Source organism: Pogoniulus pusillus, chromosome 8 (assembly GCF_015220805.1).
Source record: "Pogoniulus pusillus isolate bPogPus1 chromosome 8, bPogPus1.pri, whole genome shotgun sequence".
NCBI lineage: Eukaryota > Metazoa > Chordata > Aves > Piciformes > Lybiidae > Pogoniulus > Pogoniulus pusillus.
The window spans coordinates 38,193,861-38,208,875 of record NC_087271.1 but is presented as its reverse complement, the minus strand read 5'-3'; the positions used below and the strand labels follow the sequence as shown (position 1 = coordinate 38,208,875).

At 45.7% G+C, this 15,015-nt stretch overlaps 1 protein-coding gene across 5 annotated transcripts in view; it reads right to left on the bottom strand.

The window, feature by feature from the left end:
• The window catches only part of RABGAP1L (RAB GTPase activating protein 1 like), a 302,720-nt gene that overhangs the window by 98,192 nt on the left and 189,513 nt on the right, over nucleotides 1–15,015 (bottom strand). For all 5 annotated transcript variants that reach the window (XM_064148105.1, XM_064148106.1, XM_064148102.1 and 2 more), the window contains exons 15-16: nucleotides 6,920–6,994; nucleotides 1,267–1,392 (exon numbers count right to left, since the gene is read on the bottom strand). In XM_064148105.1, coding sequence (XP_064004175.1) covers nucleotides 1,267–1,392; nucleotides 6,920–6,994 — 201 coding nt within the window. The remainder of the gene's footprint in view (nucleotides 1–1,266; nucleotides 1,393–6,919; nucleotides 6,995–15,015) is intronic.

The window sequence follows — 15,015 nt, the reverse complement described above, 5'->3', positions numbered from 1 at the left end:
AAACTGGATGTTAGGAAGAAGTTCTTTGCAGCAGTGAGGGTGGTGAGACACTGGCACAGGTTGCCCAGGGAGGTTGTGTCTACTCCCTCCTGAGGTGTTCAAGGCCAGGCTGGATTAGGCCTTGATGGACCTTTTCTAGTGGGAGGTGACCCTGCCTATGGCAGGGGGGTTGGAACTGGATGATCTCTGTGATCCCTTCCAACCATTCTATGATTCTATGCTGAAGCACCAAGTTAATTAGCATGCAATTCTACTACAGAAGTGTGCACAATTTGAGAGAAGGGGGTAAAAAAAGCATTAAATTAATGGCAGGTCTGTTTTGTTTGGGTTTACTATAGCCCACAGAATGTATACATGGTCATTTATGATGACTGGCAGCAGCAGATAGATGCCTTCTGCTACACAGAAGAGTAGGTCAAAGCTTAATGAGCCATTAGTAACTATTAGTCAGAACAACAATGTGTAAAACTTTCAGCTGTTGATTCATGTTGGATTGCTCTGACTATGTAGTAATTCCATCTGAAAAAGGAGCAATGTATTAAAAGCACAGGAAAGACTACAAAATTACCTGCACTTGATTCATATTTCACAGGCATCAGGATGTCCTGTTTTGCCTGACCTTTAACCATCAACCTCAATTCACAGAAAGCAGGACACTGATGCTGGTAGCCCCAAAGCTACTCTGCCCTTAACAGAAGAGAGGCATCCTCTCTAAACTGTATCCAGTATCCCAGGCAACCAGCAACAGAAGAAGGGGACACAGCCTTGAGTTGTGACAGGGAAGGTCTAGGCTGGATGTGAGGAGGAAGTTGTTGGCAGAGAGAGTGATTGGCATTGGAATGGGCTGCCCAGGGAGGTGGAGGAGTCACCATCCCTGCAGGTGTTGAAGCAAAGCCTGGCTGAGGCACTTAGTGCCATGGTCTGGTTGATTGGCCAGGGCTGGGTGCTAGGTTGCACTGGCTGAGCTTGGAGGTCTCTTCCAATCTGGTTGATTCTATGATTCTATGAAGAGGGAAGATTGAGAGACAGGAAAAAAAACCTGCTCTTGCTTGGATATGAAGACCAGCAGCAGGATTGGCATATGAAAGACAACAGGTACTAGAAATATATCTGACTCATGATGTTTGGATCCAGATGTTAAACTTCCCTGCTTTGGTTCTACCCCTGGTCTAAAAGGGGAGGGGATTTATTGTGCAGTAACCTGTGGAAGCAAATCCCCATCTTCATGTCATTATTTCCATTTCTGAAAGTAAAAGAATTTATTACCTGCATTAACTTCTCCAGCTGGAAAAATTTACAATGGAGGTCTTCAAAGTTATTCCTGTAGAGGTCCCTCAGGCCATAGTCATACATGATCTTCACAAACACACAGAATGCCTGCTCCTCTGGCATCTGTTTGGAAAAAAACACACAGGCAGCCTTTGAAACACCAAGCTGGGACTGGAAATGCCCCACACAAATACAAGCCCTTATGCACAGCAAATCTGAAGCAGGGATAGATTGGGAATTTCCACCCAAGCACTCCTTGGATGTAGTATTAAGCTGTGAGACCTTCTTTGAAGGAAGTGTGGGATGGTGTCCTTAAGTTCATCTAAGTGCACAGCCCTACAGCAGCACAGCTGTCACAGGAGTTCTTTCTGACACAGAGGTGTGGGAACAACCTGTACACAGCTCTCAGCTAGAGAACTACTTCACAGAAAAAACAACAACTTCTCATAGTGGTTTCTACTGAGAGAGACTCAGATGAAAGGGAATAATCCAGGAGAACTAAGGTAGAACCAACCCTTAGGGAGAGTAATGCTTATCTCCTTTCATCCCCAGGACACCAAACTCTGGGAAGTCAGGTTTCCCATGGTGAATAAGGAAACTACACATTTTCCCTCCAGAATCTATCTGAGAGCTCAGGAAGGCTGATCCCATTTATTAACATGATGACTTGTTCACAGAATCACTGAATCATTGAGTATGGAAAAGACTCCTGAGATCATCAAGTCCAACCACCAACTCTTCCCTACAAAGTTCACCCCTAAACCATATCTCCAAGCACCACATCCTAAAGGACCTTTAAAAACACAGGCAGGGATGGTGACTCAGTCACCTCCTTGGGCAGCCCATTCCAATGGCTGACCAATCTTGCTGTGAAGAAAAGTCTCCCTGATGTCACAGTATCACCAAGGTTGGAAGAGACCTCACAGATCATCAAGTCCAACCCTTTACCACAAAGCTCAAGGCTAGACCATGGCACCAAGTGCCACATCTAATCCTGCCTTGAACAGCTCCAGTCTAAACCTACCCTGATGCAGTTTGAGGCCATTCCCTCTTGTCTATCACTATCTGTGAGAACAGACTAGCACCAACCTCTCTACAATGCACTTTCAGGTAGTTGTAGAGAGAAATGAGCTCTCCCCTTGGCCTCCTCTTCTTCAAACTAAGCAGCCACAGCTTCTACAGTGGCTCTTTGCAAGATTTATTCTTCATGCCCTTCACCATCTTCCTTGCTCTCCTCTGCACTCACTCCAGCACTACAACATCTCACTTGCTGGCTACAACTACCTGAAGGGAGGCTGTAGCCAGGTGGGGTTGGGCTCTGCTGCCAGGCAAGCAGCAACAGAACAAGGGGACACAGTCTCAAGTTGTGTCAGGGGAGGTCTAGGCTGGATGTTAGGAGGAAGTTCCTGGCAGAGAGAGTGATTGGCATTGGAATGGGCTGCCCAGGGAGGTGGTGAAGCCAAGCCTGACTGAGGCACTTAGTGCCATGGTCTGGTTGATTGGCCAGGGCTGGGTGCTAGGTTGGCCTGGCTGATCTTGGAGGTCTCTTCCAACCTGGTTGATCCTATGACTCTAATTTCCAGCTGGCTGAGCCTAGTCTGGGTGACTCCATAAGAAAGAGGGGGACAGGTAACACTCAAACCTTCACACCCTGGCAGATGATAAAAGCCATAGAGAGAGTAAAGGGGAGAAATAGTTTTTATCCTGACCAAAAGGCTCAAACCTGCTTTATGAATGCAAATGTCAGTTATTTGGTAAAGAAACAATTATCACTAATAAAATGACAGATGCTCATGCACAAGCACACCTACCTTGCATGCTCAACCAGACACTCGTGCACTGGCAATCATTCCTCCCCCCCAGACAGGGAGAGGGTGCAGCAAGAGAGGCAAGGACTAAGCCAATGTCATTGACAGGCAGAGGCCACTGAGCCTTCACTCTCAGTGAGCAGAGGTTCTTCAACATTACCAACTCCAAGCATTCAAAATCATAAACTTTTCATTTCTTACTTATTTTAACCTAAACACATATGTGGGGCCATATCCATTCTGATTTTTACCATTTAGATATTTGCCTGTTGAGTATCTTTTCTCTGGAATCACAAAGGCCTGAAATTCACAGAATCACAGAACCTCAGAGGTTGGAAAGGACCTCCAGAGATCACTGAGTCCAACAGTCACAGAACCTTAAGAGGTTGGAAAGGACCTCCAGAGGTCATTGAGTCCAACAGTCACAGAACCACAGAACCTTAAGAGGTTGGAAAGGACCTCCAGAGATCACTGAGGCCAACAGTCACAGAATCACAGAACCTTAGAGATTGGAAAGGACCTCCAGAGATCATTGAGTCCAACAGTCACAGAATCACAGAACCTTAAGAGGTTGGAAAGGACCTCCAGAGATCATTGAGTCCAACAGTCACAGAATCACAGAACCTTAAGAGGTTGGAAAGGACCTCCAGAGATCATTGAGTCCAACAGTCACAGAATCACAGAGATCACTGAGTCCAATAGTCACAGAATCACAGAACCTTAGAGGTTGGAAAGGACCTCCAGAGATCACTGAGTCCAACAGTCACAGAATCACAGAGATCACTGAGTCAAACAGTCACAGAATCACAGAACCTTAAGAGGTTGGAAAGGACCTCCAGAGATCACTGAGTCCAACAGTCACAGAATCACAGAACCTTAGAGGTTGGAAAGGACCTCCAGAGATCATTGAGTCCAACAGTCACAGAATCACAGAATCTTAGAGGTTGGAAAGGATCCCCAGAGATCACTGAGTCCAATTTAAAATCAATTTTTCCAATTAAAACCAATCTTTAAAATTCAAGTTGAGTTTTTCACACAGCAATGACTCCCAAAAGGACATAGCAAGAGAACAAAAAGATCAACTGCTGTGAGACTTAAACGCTTAAGAGTTGGCAACATTGTCCCTGCTGTGATTAGAAGTTACCTGCTCACCTTTGATGGGAATTTCATCAAAGCAGCAAAATCACAAAAGGTCAGGCTACCCAACCATCCCTGAAAGTTAGCTACACTGAAGAGAAGATATATCCTATCCCAGAAAAAGAAGGAAATGGCCTAGATAAGGATAGTCTGCAAATCCATGCAAAGATAGAGGAGTTCCAGAGGGTCTTACAAGCATTCACAGCATAATGATTGGTTGGAGGACTTGAGAGAAAACAAGAGTTTGAGGACATCCTGGGAAGCTCCCAACTTACATGAGCTCATTGAGACTGCTTCCCTTCCCCCCTTTCTGTGCTTATTTCAGTTTAAAATCCTATTGTAAAAGCAAACGTTACAAAGGGCATATTAAAACGAGTGTAATTGCCATTCAGCATTCCCTGTGCACAGGGCAATCTCTTCAGGAGAAATGGAGGTGATTCTCCATGGTAAAGACAGCAAAGGACTCGGTGAGAGCAGCCCAAGTATCAGTCAAACATGAAGGATCTGACACCCACTCGTTTCTAAACAGCTCTGCCACTGCAAATGGCTCCGGCGGAACTTGACAGTCCTTCTTTGGCTAAAAAGTTGATTGCAAAACCACTCTTGGCTAAGCTCATTTGCACTCCATGTGGGATTGCAGTAATGTGACTAATTCAGGTTTATCCTTCAGGGATCTAAAGATTCTCTGCAATGCTGTCACTGCATATCACACTGCCCAAGTCTTTTAGGAGGTAAGAGATTTCACGAGGAATTACAGCTGAAATTCATCCAAATTTGAGTTCTGGATGCCTCAGGGGGTGTACCTGTGACAGATATACCACCAACAGCTGACTGAAAGCCACAGGCTGAAATGGATTTCAACCAGAATGAATCATTTATTCATTAGAGCCTGACAGAAAAAGCAGGCCAGGGTCTGACTAGGAGTTGTGATTGGGGTCTGGGGTGGTTTGTTCAGGTGTTATTTACAATACACCACTTGATTCTGCTGCTTTTCACTGTTGGGGTCTGGGGTGGTTTGCTCAGACACTATTTACAATACTCACACCACTTGATTCTGCTGCTTTTCACTGTTGTTGGAGTCCAGTGTGGTTTGCTCAGGTATTATTTACAACACACCACTTGATTCTGCTGCTTTTCACTGTTGGGGTCTGAGGTGCTTTGCTCAGGTATTATTTACAACACACCACTTGATTCTGCTGCTTTTCACTGTTGGGGTCTGAGGTGCTTTGCTCAGGTATTATTTACAATACACCACTTGATTCTGCTGCTTTTCACTTTTGGGGTCTGGGGTGCTTTGCTCAGGTATTATTTACAACACACCACTTGATTCTGCTGCTTTTCACTGTTGGGGTCTGAGGTGCTTTGCTCAGGTATTATTTACAATACACCACTTGATTCTGCTGCTTTTCACTGTTGGGGTCTGAGGTGCTTTGCTCAGGTATTATTTACAATACACCACTTGATTCTGCTGCTTTTCACTGTTGGGGTCTGAGGTGCTTTGCTCAGGTTTTATTTACAACACACCACTTGATTCTGCTGCTTTTCACTGTTGAGGTCTGGGGTGGTTTGTTCGGATACTATTTACAAGACTCATACCACTTGATTCTGCTGCTTTTCACTGTTGGGGTCTGGGGTGGTTTGTTCAGACACTATTTACAACACTCACATCACTTGATTCTGCTGCTTTTCATTTTAGAAGTCATTGTTGAGGTTTGAGGTGGTTTGCTCAGGTATTATTTACAATATCCACATCACTTGGTTCTGCTGCTTTTCATTTTAAGAGTAGTTGTTGGGGTCTGGGGTGCTTTGCTCAGGTATTATTTACAATACACCACTTGATTCTGCTGCTTTTCACTATTGTTGGGGTCTGAGGTGGTTTGCTCAGGTATTATTTACAATACACCACTTGATTCTGCTGCTTTTCACTATTGTTGGGGTCTGGGGTGCTTTGCTCAGGTATTATTTACAATACACCACTTGATTCTGCTGCTTTTCACTGTTGGGGTCTGAGGTGGTTTGCTCAGGTATTATTTACAATACACCACTTGATTCTGCTGCTTTTCACTATTGTTGGGGTCTGGGGTGCTTTGCTCAGGTATTATTTACAACACACCACTTGATTCTGCTGCTTTTGCACTGATACATCAAAGTCCAAGCCCCTTGCAAACATACAAATGGTGTATTTATCTCAATATGTACATATATGTGTACAAATGAGAAGCAACAGATCAAAGTTTGGATAGCTTTTCATTACAGACTAAACCACCAGGGTTACAATTCAGTTTTGCACTCAACAGATAGGATAAAACCACCCTAGGAGTGATAAAGTCTCGATGGAAATGACTGAGACAGCTTGTTCTGGTTAGCTGCTCTGAAAACAGCTTCCCCAGTTAAATTCAACAAACACAAAGGCAGTTCACCTGCATGACAACTAAATTAAAAGCAAATCTGAATATGTAACAAATCAGTTGCATGTTTTGACACAGAAGTACTTGACAATTGAATGGCTTTCTCCTAGCTAAAGTAAATCTACATTCACAAATATAGAAGCCATTAGTCACTATTTGTCAAGCAGCAACAAGAGGCAAATGAATACAGACAAATAAACAGCAGCAAATATCTGTCAAATAGCATGTTACAGTACTACTCAATTTAAGGCTGCTTTGGTTTCCAATATCAAAGCTTTCATCTGGCAATTAACTCACATGAAGCAGAAGCACAGCTGCAAGGAAAGACTGTCCCTGGCAGTAGCCGATATCTTCATCATAGACAGAGTATGCCTGGAAAAAAGGAAAGGCAACATGGATTTAAAATGCACCCAAGCAGCAGCAGACTGTGTTAGGATCAATGAGCCAGCCAGAACAAGGCATGCTCTGCAGGCTGCCCTCATGAAGGGAGGGAAACTCTAACCACTGAATCACAGAACGTTAGGGCTGGGGAGGGGTCTTGAGAGATCATCCTCTGCCAGAGCAGGATCACCTAGAGTAGGTCAGTCACAAAGGAATGCAACCAGGCAGGTTGTGAATGTCTCCAGAGAAGGAGACTCCACAACCTTTCTGGGCAGCCTGTTCCAGGACTTTCTCACCCTCACAGTGAAGAAGTTTTTTCCTTATGTTCACATGGAACTCCAGCTTGCACCCATTCCCCTTGTCATACCTATCACTGGACATCATTCAAAGAATCATAGAATCAACCAGGCTGGAAGAGACCTCCAAGCTCATCCAGTCCAACCTAGCACCCAGCCCTAGCCAGTCAACTAGACCATGGCACTAAGTGCCTGAGACCATGGCACTAAGTTCAAGAGGAACAGTGATAGGCTAGAGGGTGTTCAACAGAAGCTATGAGCATGATCATAGAATCAACCAGGTTGGAAGAGATCATCCAGTCCAATGTATCATGAAGGGACTGGAACATCTGTCTGATGAGGCAAGGCTGAGAGACCTGAAACTGTTTATTCTAGAGAAGACCAAGAGAAGATCTTATTAATGTTTATAAATACCTGAAGGGTGGATGTCAAGGAGGGCTCAGTCTCTTTTCAAGTGGTGTCCTGTGATAGGACAAGGAGCAATGGACACAAGCTGGACCATGGGAAGTTCCACCTCTACATGAGGAGAAACTTCTTTACTGTGGGAGTGCTGGAGGTACAGAAAAAGCTGTCCAGAGAGGTTCTGGAGTCTCCTTCTCTGCAGACTTTCAAGAACTGCCTGGATGCATTCCTGGGTGAGCTGCCTTAGGTGATCTTGCTTTGGCAGGGGGTTGGACTCAATCTCCAGAGGTCCCTTCCAACCTCTACCATTCTATGATTCTGTGTAACAATGAAGGTGTAAGAAATGGGTACGTTGATTGTCGTGGGGAGAGTGGTCTTGGAAAAACAAGTTCTAACATCACAAAGGTACAGAAAGTGAGGCTGGGTGCTAGAGAACCACTGACAACTACTCAAGCCTGAAAGGTTCCTCAGAAACAGTTTTCCTCTGTCCTTGCTCTGCTGAAGAAGGAACAAGACTCATTTTCCTGCTGTATGACTGACATCCTACTTTCCCCTTACTCTTAGAAAAACACAACTAAAATAACCAACCTTTCATCCCCCTTACTGTTCTCAGACAAGATGACAGATACTGTTTTTAAGAGATGTCAGAGAATGCTACAAATTGGAGGAAACTTGAGAAAGTACAAGGTGTGGCAGGCCTGATGCTGGAGAAAGGGAGAGACATCCTGTGAGAAGCACAGCACTAAGGTTACAGCCAGGGAAAACAGAAGCACAAGGTCAGAGCTAAGGGGAGGAACAAGGCACATGAATCAGAAGATTTGCTTTGCCCCCACACCGCCTCCAAGCCTGTTTATGGATGAGAGTGTTTTGAACTGGAACACTGTGCTTAGCTTCTTTTTTTGAGCCTTGAATGAAATCAAGATTGCAGATTCACTGCCTGGAAGCACAGAAAGCCTGTGAATAAATAATGCCAGGTGTGCTTGGAAACCAACTCCACCTGGATCTACCATACAGTATTTCAAAGGTACATGAGATGCCTCTTGAAAAGGTAGGTAGAATGGGGGCTCTGAGTAAGATGGGACTCCTTTCCAGACAACAATACTGATATAATTGCAAATCATTTAGAATCATAGAATGCCTTGGGCTGGAAGGAACCTTTAAAGGTCATCTAGTCAAACCCCCCCGCAGTGAGCAGGGATATCACAGAATCAGCCAGGTTGGAAGAGACCTCCAAGCTCAGCCAGCCCAACCTAGCACCCAGCCCTGGCCAAGCAACCAGACCATGGCACTAAGTGCCCCAGCCAGGCTTGGCTTCAACACCTCCAGGGACAGCAACTCCACCACCTCCCTGGGCAGCCCATTCCAATGCCAATCACTCTCTCTGACAACAACTTCCTCCTAACAGCCACCCTAGACCTCCCCTGACACAACTTCAGACTCTGTCCCCTTCTTCTGTTGCTGCTTGCCTGGCAGCAGAGCCCAACCCCACCTGGCTACAGCCTCCCTTCAGGTAGCTGCAGACAGCAATGAGCTCTGCCCTGAGCCTCCTCTTCTGCAGGCTGCACACCCCCAGCTCCCTCAGCCTCTCCTCACAGGGCTCTGCTCCAGGCCCCTCACCAGCTTCATTGCCCTTCTCTGGACACCTTCCAGCACTTCAACATCTCTCTTGAATTCAGGAGCCCAGAACTGGACACAGCACTCAAGGTTGCCCTGAGCACCATCAAGTCTAACCTTGACTGGCTTCAGGGATGGGGCCTCTGCCACCTCCCTCTGCCAAAAATGTTGACACGGAGGCAAAACAAATAAACCACTCTTCCTTTTTCTTTTGGATGGGCAAAAACTAGGAAAGAAATCACAGAATCCCAGCATGGTGAGGGTTGGAAGTGACCTCTGGAGATCACCTAGACCAACCTACCTGCTAAAGCAGGGTCATGTACAGCAGATTACTATGTCTATTTATCATAGAATCACAGAATCAACCAGTTTGGAGGAGACCTCCAAGCTCATCCAGGCCAACCCAGCACCCAGCCCTGGCCAATCAACCTGACCATGACACTAAGTGCCTCAGCCAGGCTTCGCTTGAGCACCTCCAGGGATGGTGACACCTCCTACTGAGGCTCCATCCAACCTGCTCAGTTTCAGTGTTGAAGCAGAGACAGGTAGGCTCATCAGGTAAATTACTGCAAACAATGTAATGAACTATTACAATCTGCTTAGTTCTTTAAAGAACTCTGGCTACGAAAGTAACACATCAAAAATAACCCCAGAAAACGAGGCTCTGAGGTGTCCACCTCAGCTTGAGCAGGATGTTGTGTCCAGCCTGAGTCCATGGATGCAAGAAGAAGAGGTTCTCCTGTCTTGTGGATGACTGGAGGAGGCACGTGGTGCCATGGTCTAGTTGACTGGCTAGGGCTGGGTGCCAGGTTGGACTGGATGAGCTTGGTGATCTCTTCTAATGTGGTTGAGTCTATGATCTATGAACATTGCTGTCTACAACTACCTGAAGGGAGGCTGTAGCCAGGTGGGGTTGGTCTCTTCTGCCAGGCAAGCAGCAACAGAAGAAGGGGACAGTCTCAAGTGGTGCCAGGGGAGGTCTAGGCTGGATGTTAGGAGGAAGTTCCTGGCAGAGAGAGTGATTGGCATTGGAATGGGCTGCCCAGGGAGGTGGTGGAGTTGCTGTCCCTGGAGGTGTTCCACAAAATCCTGTATGCGGCACTTAGTGCCATGGTCTGGTTGACTGAATAGGGCTGCGTGTTAGGTTGGCCTGGCTGATCTTGGAGGTCTCTTCCAACCTGCTTGGTTCTATGATTCTATGATCTGTGATAAGCTGGACCAATTCCTGATGCACTTTTTTTAGGGAGTGTCTCATTACTTTTAGTTGCATAGATGTGATAGCACTAGAATCATAGAATCAACCAAGCTCAGCCAGTCCTACCTAGCACCCAGCCCTAGGAATTCCAGCATAGGAATGACCTATAGTCCAGATTGTAAATGGGATCATTGAATGGTTTGGGCAGAAAGGGACCCAAATGATCTCTTATTGTGACCTGCCAGGATCTGAAGGAGGCCTAAAAAAAGCTGGGGAGGGACTTCTTAGGTTCTCAGGGAGTGACAGGACTGAGGGGAATGGAGCAAAGCTGGAGGTGGGGAGATTCAGACTGGACATGAAGAAGGAAGTTGTTGAGCATGAGAGTGGTGAGAGGCTGGAATGGGTTGCTCAGGGAGGTGGTTGAGGCCCCATGGCTGGAGGTGTTTCAGGCCAGGCTGGCTGAGGCTGTGTGCAGCCTGCTCTAGGGTAGGGTGTCCTTGGGCATGGCAGGGGGGCTGGAACTGGCTGATCCTTGTGGTCCCTTCCAACCCTGACTGATTCTATGATTCTGATTCTAAGTGTGACCACACAGACAATACTCTGAACTGAAAAAATAAAAGGATGTGCTCTTGGGAAAAGTTAATTGAAAATTACTCTTTAGCTATTAAGCACTGAATAACAGAAATTACTTTGAACCCTTAAATTAATATTGCATATGACTAATTAGAACCATCCACTGCTTAATCATCACCATCAGGAGCCTTTATCTATTTGTTCCCAAATTTTATCAGCTTTTATTACCCCAATGTTTTATTTCTGTGGTGTTGCTAAAAGATGGATCTGCTTAGAAACAGAGATGCATAATTACAAATAAGAAACAGAATTTATCATTTCTTCACACTGGAGAAAAGAAAACAAAAATCCAGACCAAAAATTTAACAGCAAATTATCAACACATTTGGGTTCTCTGTTTTGAGAAGCATTATTAGCACAACAGTTAATAGTTTGCTGAAAACAGCAACAAATTAATCCAAACAAGTATTAAAGTGAGTGTTGAGAAAACAACAGGCTGGCCTGAACTGCCTCCAAAACTGATGTAGTTTAAAAGCAAAGAAAATTATCAGAAATAAAAATCTGCCCCTTTTGAGATGGTGAAAGAACTTGAAATGTTAGCCTGGAGAAGAGGAGGTTCAGAGGTGACCTCATGGCTGGCTACAGCTACCTGCGGGGAGGCTGTAGCCAGGTGGGGTTGGGCTCTGCTGCCAGGCAAGCAGCAACAGAAGAAGGGGACAAAGTTTCAAGCTGTGGCAGGGGAGGTCTGGGCTGGATGTTAGGAGGAAGTTGTTGTCAGAGAGAGTGATTGGCATTGGAATGGGCTGCCCAGGGAGGTGGTGGAGTCTCTGTGCCTGGAGGTGTTCAAACACAGCCTGGCTGAGGCACTTAGTGCCATGGTCTGGTTGCTTGGGCAGGGCTGGGTGCTAAGTTGGACTGGATGATGTTGGAGGTCTCTTCCAACCTGACTGATTCTATGATTACATGCAAATGAGCCTGGACGTCTCTTCCAACCTGGTTGATTCTATGATTCCATGAAACTATAGCACAGGAGGGAAAATGAAGAGGGTGCCCAAAAATCCCCTCTCTGCATGTCCAATATAAAAATAAGAAGCAAGACCAAGAAATGTTCTCATCATCAACTTCCTAAACACATTTCAAACACATCCAGAGCAGGAAAGCAAAACTCCTGCTTGGAAAATATATGTTCAAGGTAGAAAAATTGTATTTAAACTGTAACTGAAAACCCACATCAGCTTTCCCTGTGTCTGTTTTATTACAGAGGAATCACAGGGGTTGTCAGCTTGTTGGAACCATTTCTAACAGGGGATGTGTTGAAGAAGATGTCTCCAATGGAGGATTAGAGGAGATGATAAATTGCAAGAAATAAAAACTCTAAAAAGTGAGTAACAACAGAGAGTATTCACCCAAAAAGCTTGGGGGGGAAGGAGAAAGGAAACTGGAGTCTCATTAATTGGCTGATTAAATCAGAAGAAGAGATCATAAATTTGCATCATTTTTAGAAAGGGGTGATCCCTGCATCCAGTTCTGGAGCCCTCATTCCAAGAGAGATGTGGAGGTGCTGGAGTGTGTCCAGAGCAGGGCCAGGAGGATGCTCAGAGGCTGCAGCAGCTCTGCTGTGAGCACAGACTGAAAGAGTTGGGGCTGTGCAGGCTGGAGCAGAGGAGCCTCCCAGGTGACCTTCTTGTGGCCTTCCAGCATCTGAAGGGGGCCTCCAAAAGAGCTGGGGAGAGATTTTTTTATGCTGTCAGGGAGTGACAGGACTGGGGGGAATGGAGCAAAGCTGGAAGTGGGGAGAGTCAGACTGGGTGTGAGGAGGAAGTTGTTGAGCATGAGAGTGGTGAGAGGCTGGAATGGGTTGCCCAGGGAGGTGGTTTTCTAGGTGACTAAAATCAAAACATGAACTTTGCATTCAAGTGGTTGTTGGAAAGGGAAGATGAAGTTGAAAGTGTAGGTGAAGGAGGAATTTGTTCAGCATGAGAATGGTGAGAGCCTGGAATGGGTTGCCCACGCCTGGAGGTGTTTAAGGCCAGGCTGGATGAGGCTGTGGCCAGCCTGATATAGGGTAGGGTGTCCCTGCCCATGGCAGGGGGGTTGGAACTGCCTGATCCTTGTGGTCCCTTCCAACCCTGACTGGTTCTATATATGATTCCATGATCTAGTTGACTGGACAGGGCTGGGTGCTAGGTTGGACTGGATGAGCTTGGAGGTCTCTTCCAACCTGGTTCGATTCTATGAAGAGAGGATCGAGAGACAGCAAAAAACCTGCTCTTGCTTGGACACAAAGATCAGCAGCAAGATGGGCATATGAAAGACAACAGCCACCCTGACTGATGCTATGATTCTATGATAAATGGCTGAGGGCTCCAGTAAAGGATGTCGAGGTTAAAAAAATCTCTGAAGCAATCAATAACTATGGAAAAAAATAACAAATTAACTCCTTGATCTGCTCACCTTTTGAACTGAATTTTCATTAGGTCCTTCCCCAGAAGCTGATCTTCACAAGCAGCTGTTACTAAATACTTGGATACTAACTTCAATTCTGCATGAGAATGAGATCAAACTGGGAAAGCTTCTGCTGTTAAGCATCCTAACCCTGGCAACTGAAGATTTATGTTTTAATGAAGCCTCTAAAATCTACCATTTCATTGTATTTGCCCAAAGCAAAATGATTTCTGAAGCTTTCTGAGTATTACTTCTCCAATTACGCTTCTTTAGTTTTAAGTAACCTTTGGGACTTGATATTGCTGAAATATGATGCAATTAACCAAAATAGCCTCCAAAATAAGGATGCTGCCTACAGATACCACCATAACACTGTATTACTAACAAAGGATCTAAGATTAATTGTAGATTTATCTTTTCAGCAGGCTGAGGAGCATAAAACTCTGTCTTTCTGCATGAAATAGGAAAACAAAGCAAATTCCCCAATACCCTACTGCCACTGCAGTCATTGTAACTTCATCACTTGGAGAGAATGGGATTTTTCCCATGACAACCTGGGACAATGCTACAGCCTTTGGAAGTTATTATTTTCTGAAGCTCTTGGGGAATCTCCAATCACAATACTTCAGTTAGCTGAGCTCTTAAATATTCTCTGTGTTACAAATGGGACTTAAGGAAGGTTCTGACTCGAAACCTGCTTGCATTCATTTTAACTAACTAAAGATCTCACTCAGAGGATTAAAACATCTTTTTGATAGCTGGCTGTCTTCTGAGGAGGAGAACTACTGCACAGATACTAGTGCAACATCACCAGAAAGTGAGAACTTAGGAAGCAACAGAGAATCCTCCAAGAAAGTGACAGAGAACTGCCTGCATGTTGGGCAAGTGTTCAGCAAGTGATTAAAGAATCCAGGGATGGACAGCCTGGACATGAGGAAGTTGTTGAGCATGAGAGTGGTGAGAGGCTGGAATGGGTTGTCCAGGGAGGTGGTTGAGGCCCCATGGCTGGAGGTGTTTGAGGCCAGGCTGGCTGAGGCTGTGGCCAGGCTGCTCTAGGGTAGGGTGTCCCTGGGCATGGCAGGGGGGTTGGAACTGGCTGCTCCTTGTGGTCCCTTCCAACCCTGACTGATTCTATGATTCTGTGATCTTTACATTTGCACGATTCTATAACAACAGGAACCAACACAATTTGGGGGCTGCTCCCCTGGAAAGCATCTTCATGGAGAAAGACCTTGGAGCCCTGGTGGACAGCAAGTTCTGCATGGGCCAGCAATGTGCCCCTGTGGCAAGAGAGCCAATGGCATCCTGGAGTGCATCAGGAAAAGTGTCTCCTGCAGATCTAGGGAGGTTCTTCTCCCTCTCTGCTCTAGTGAGACCACACTTGGAATACTATGTCCAGTTCTGGGCTCTGCAGTTCAAGAGAGAGGGACCTGCTGGAAAGAATCCAGCAGAGAGCCATGAGGATGACAGTGGGACTTAGAGCATCA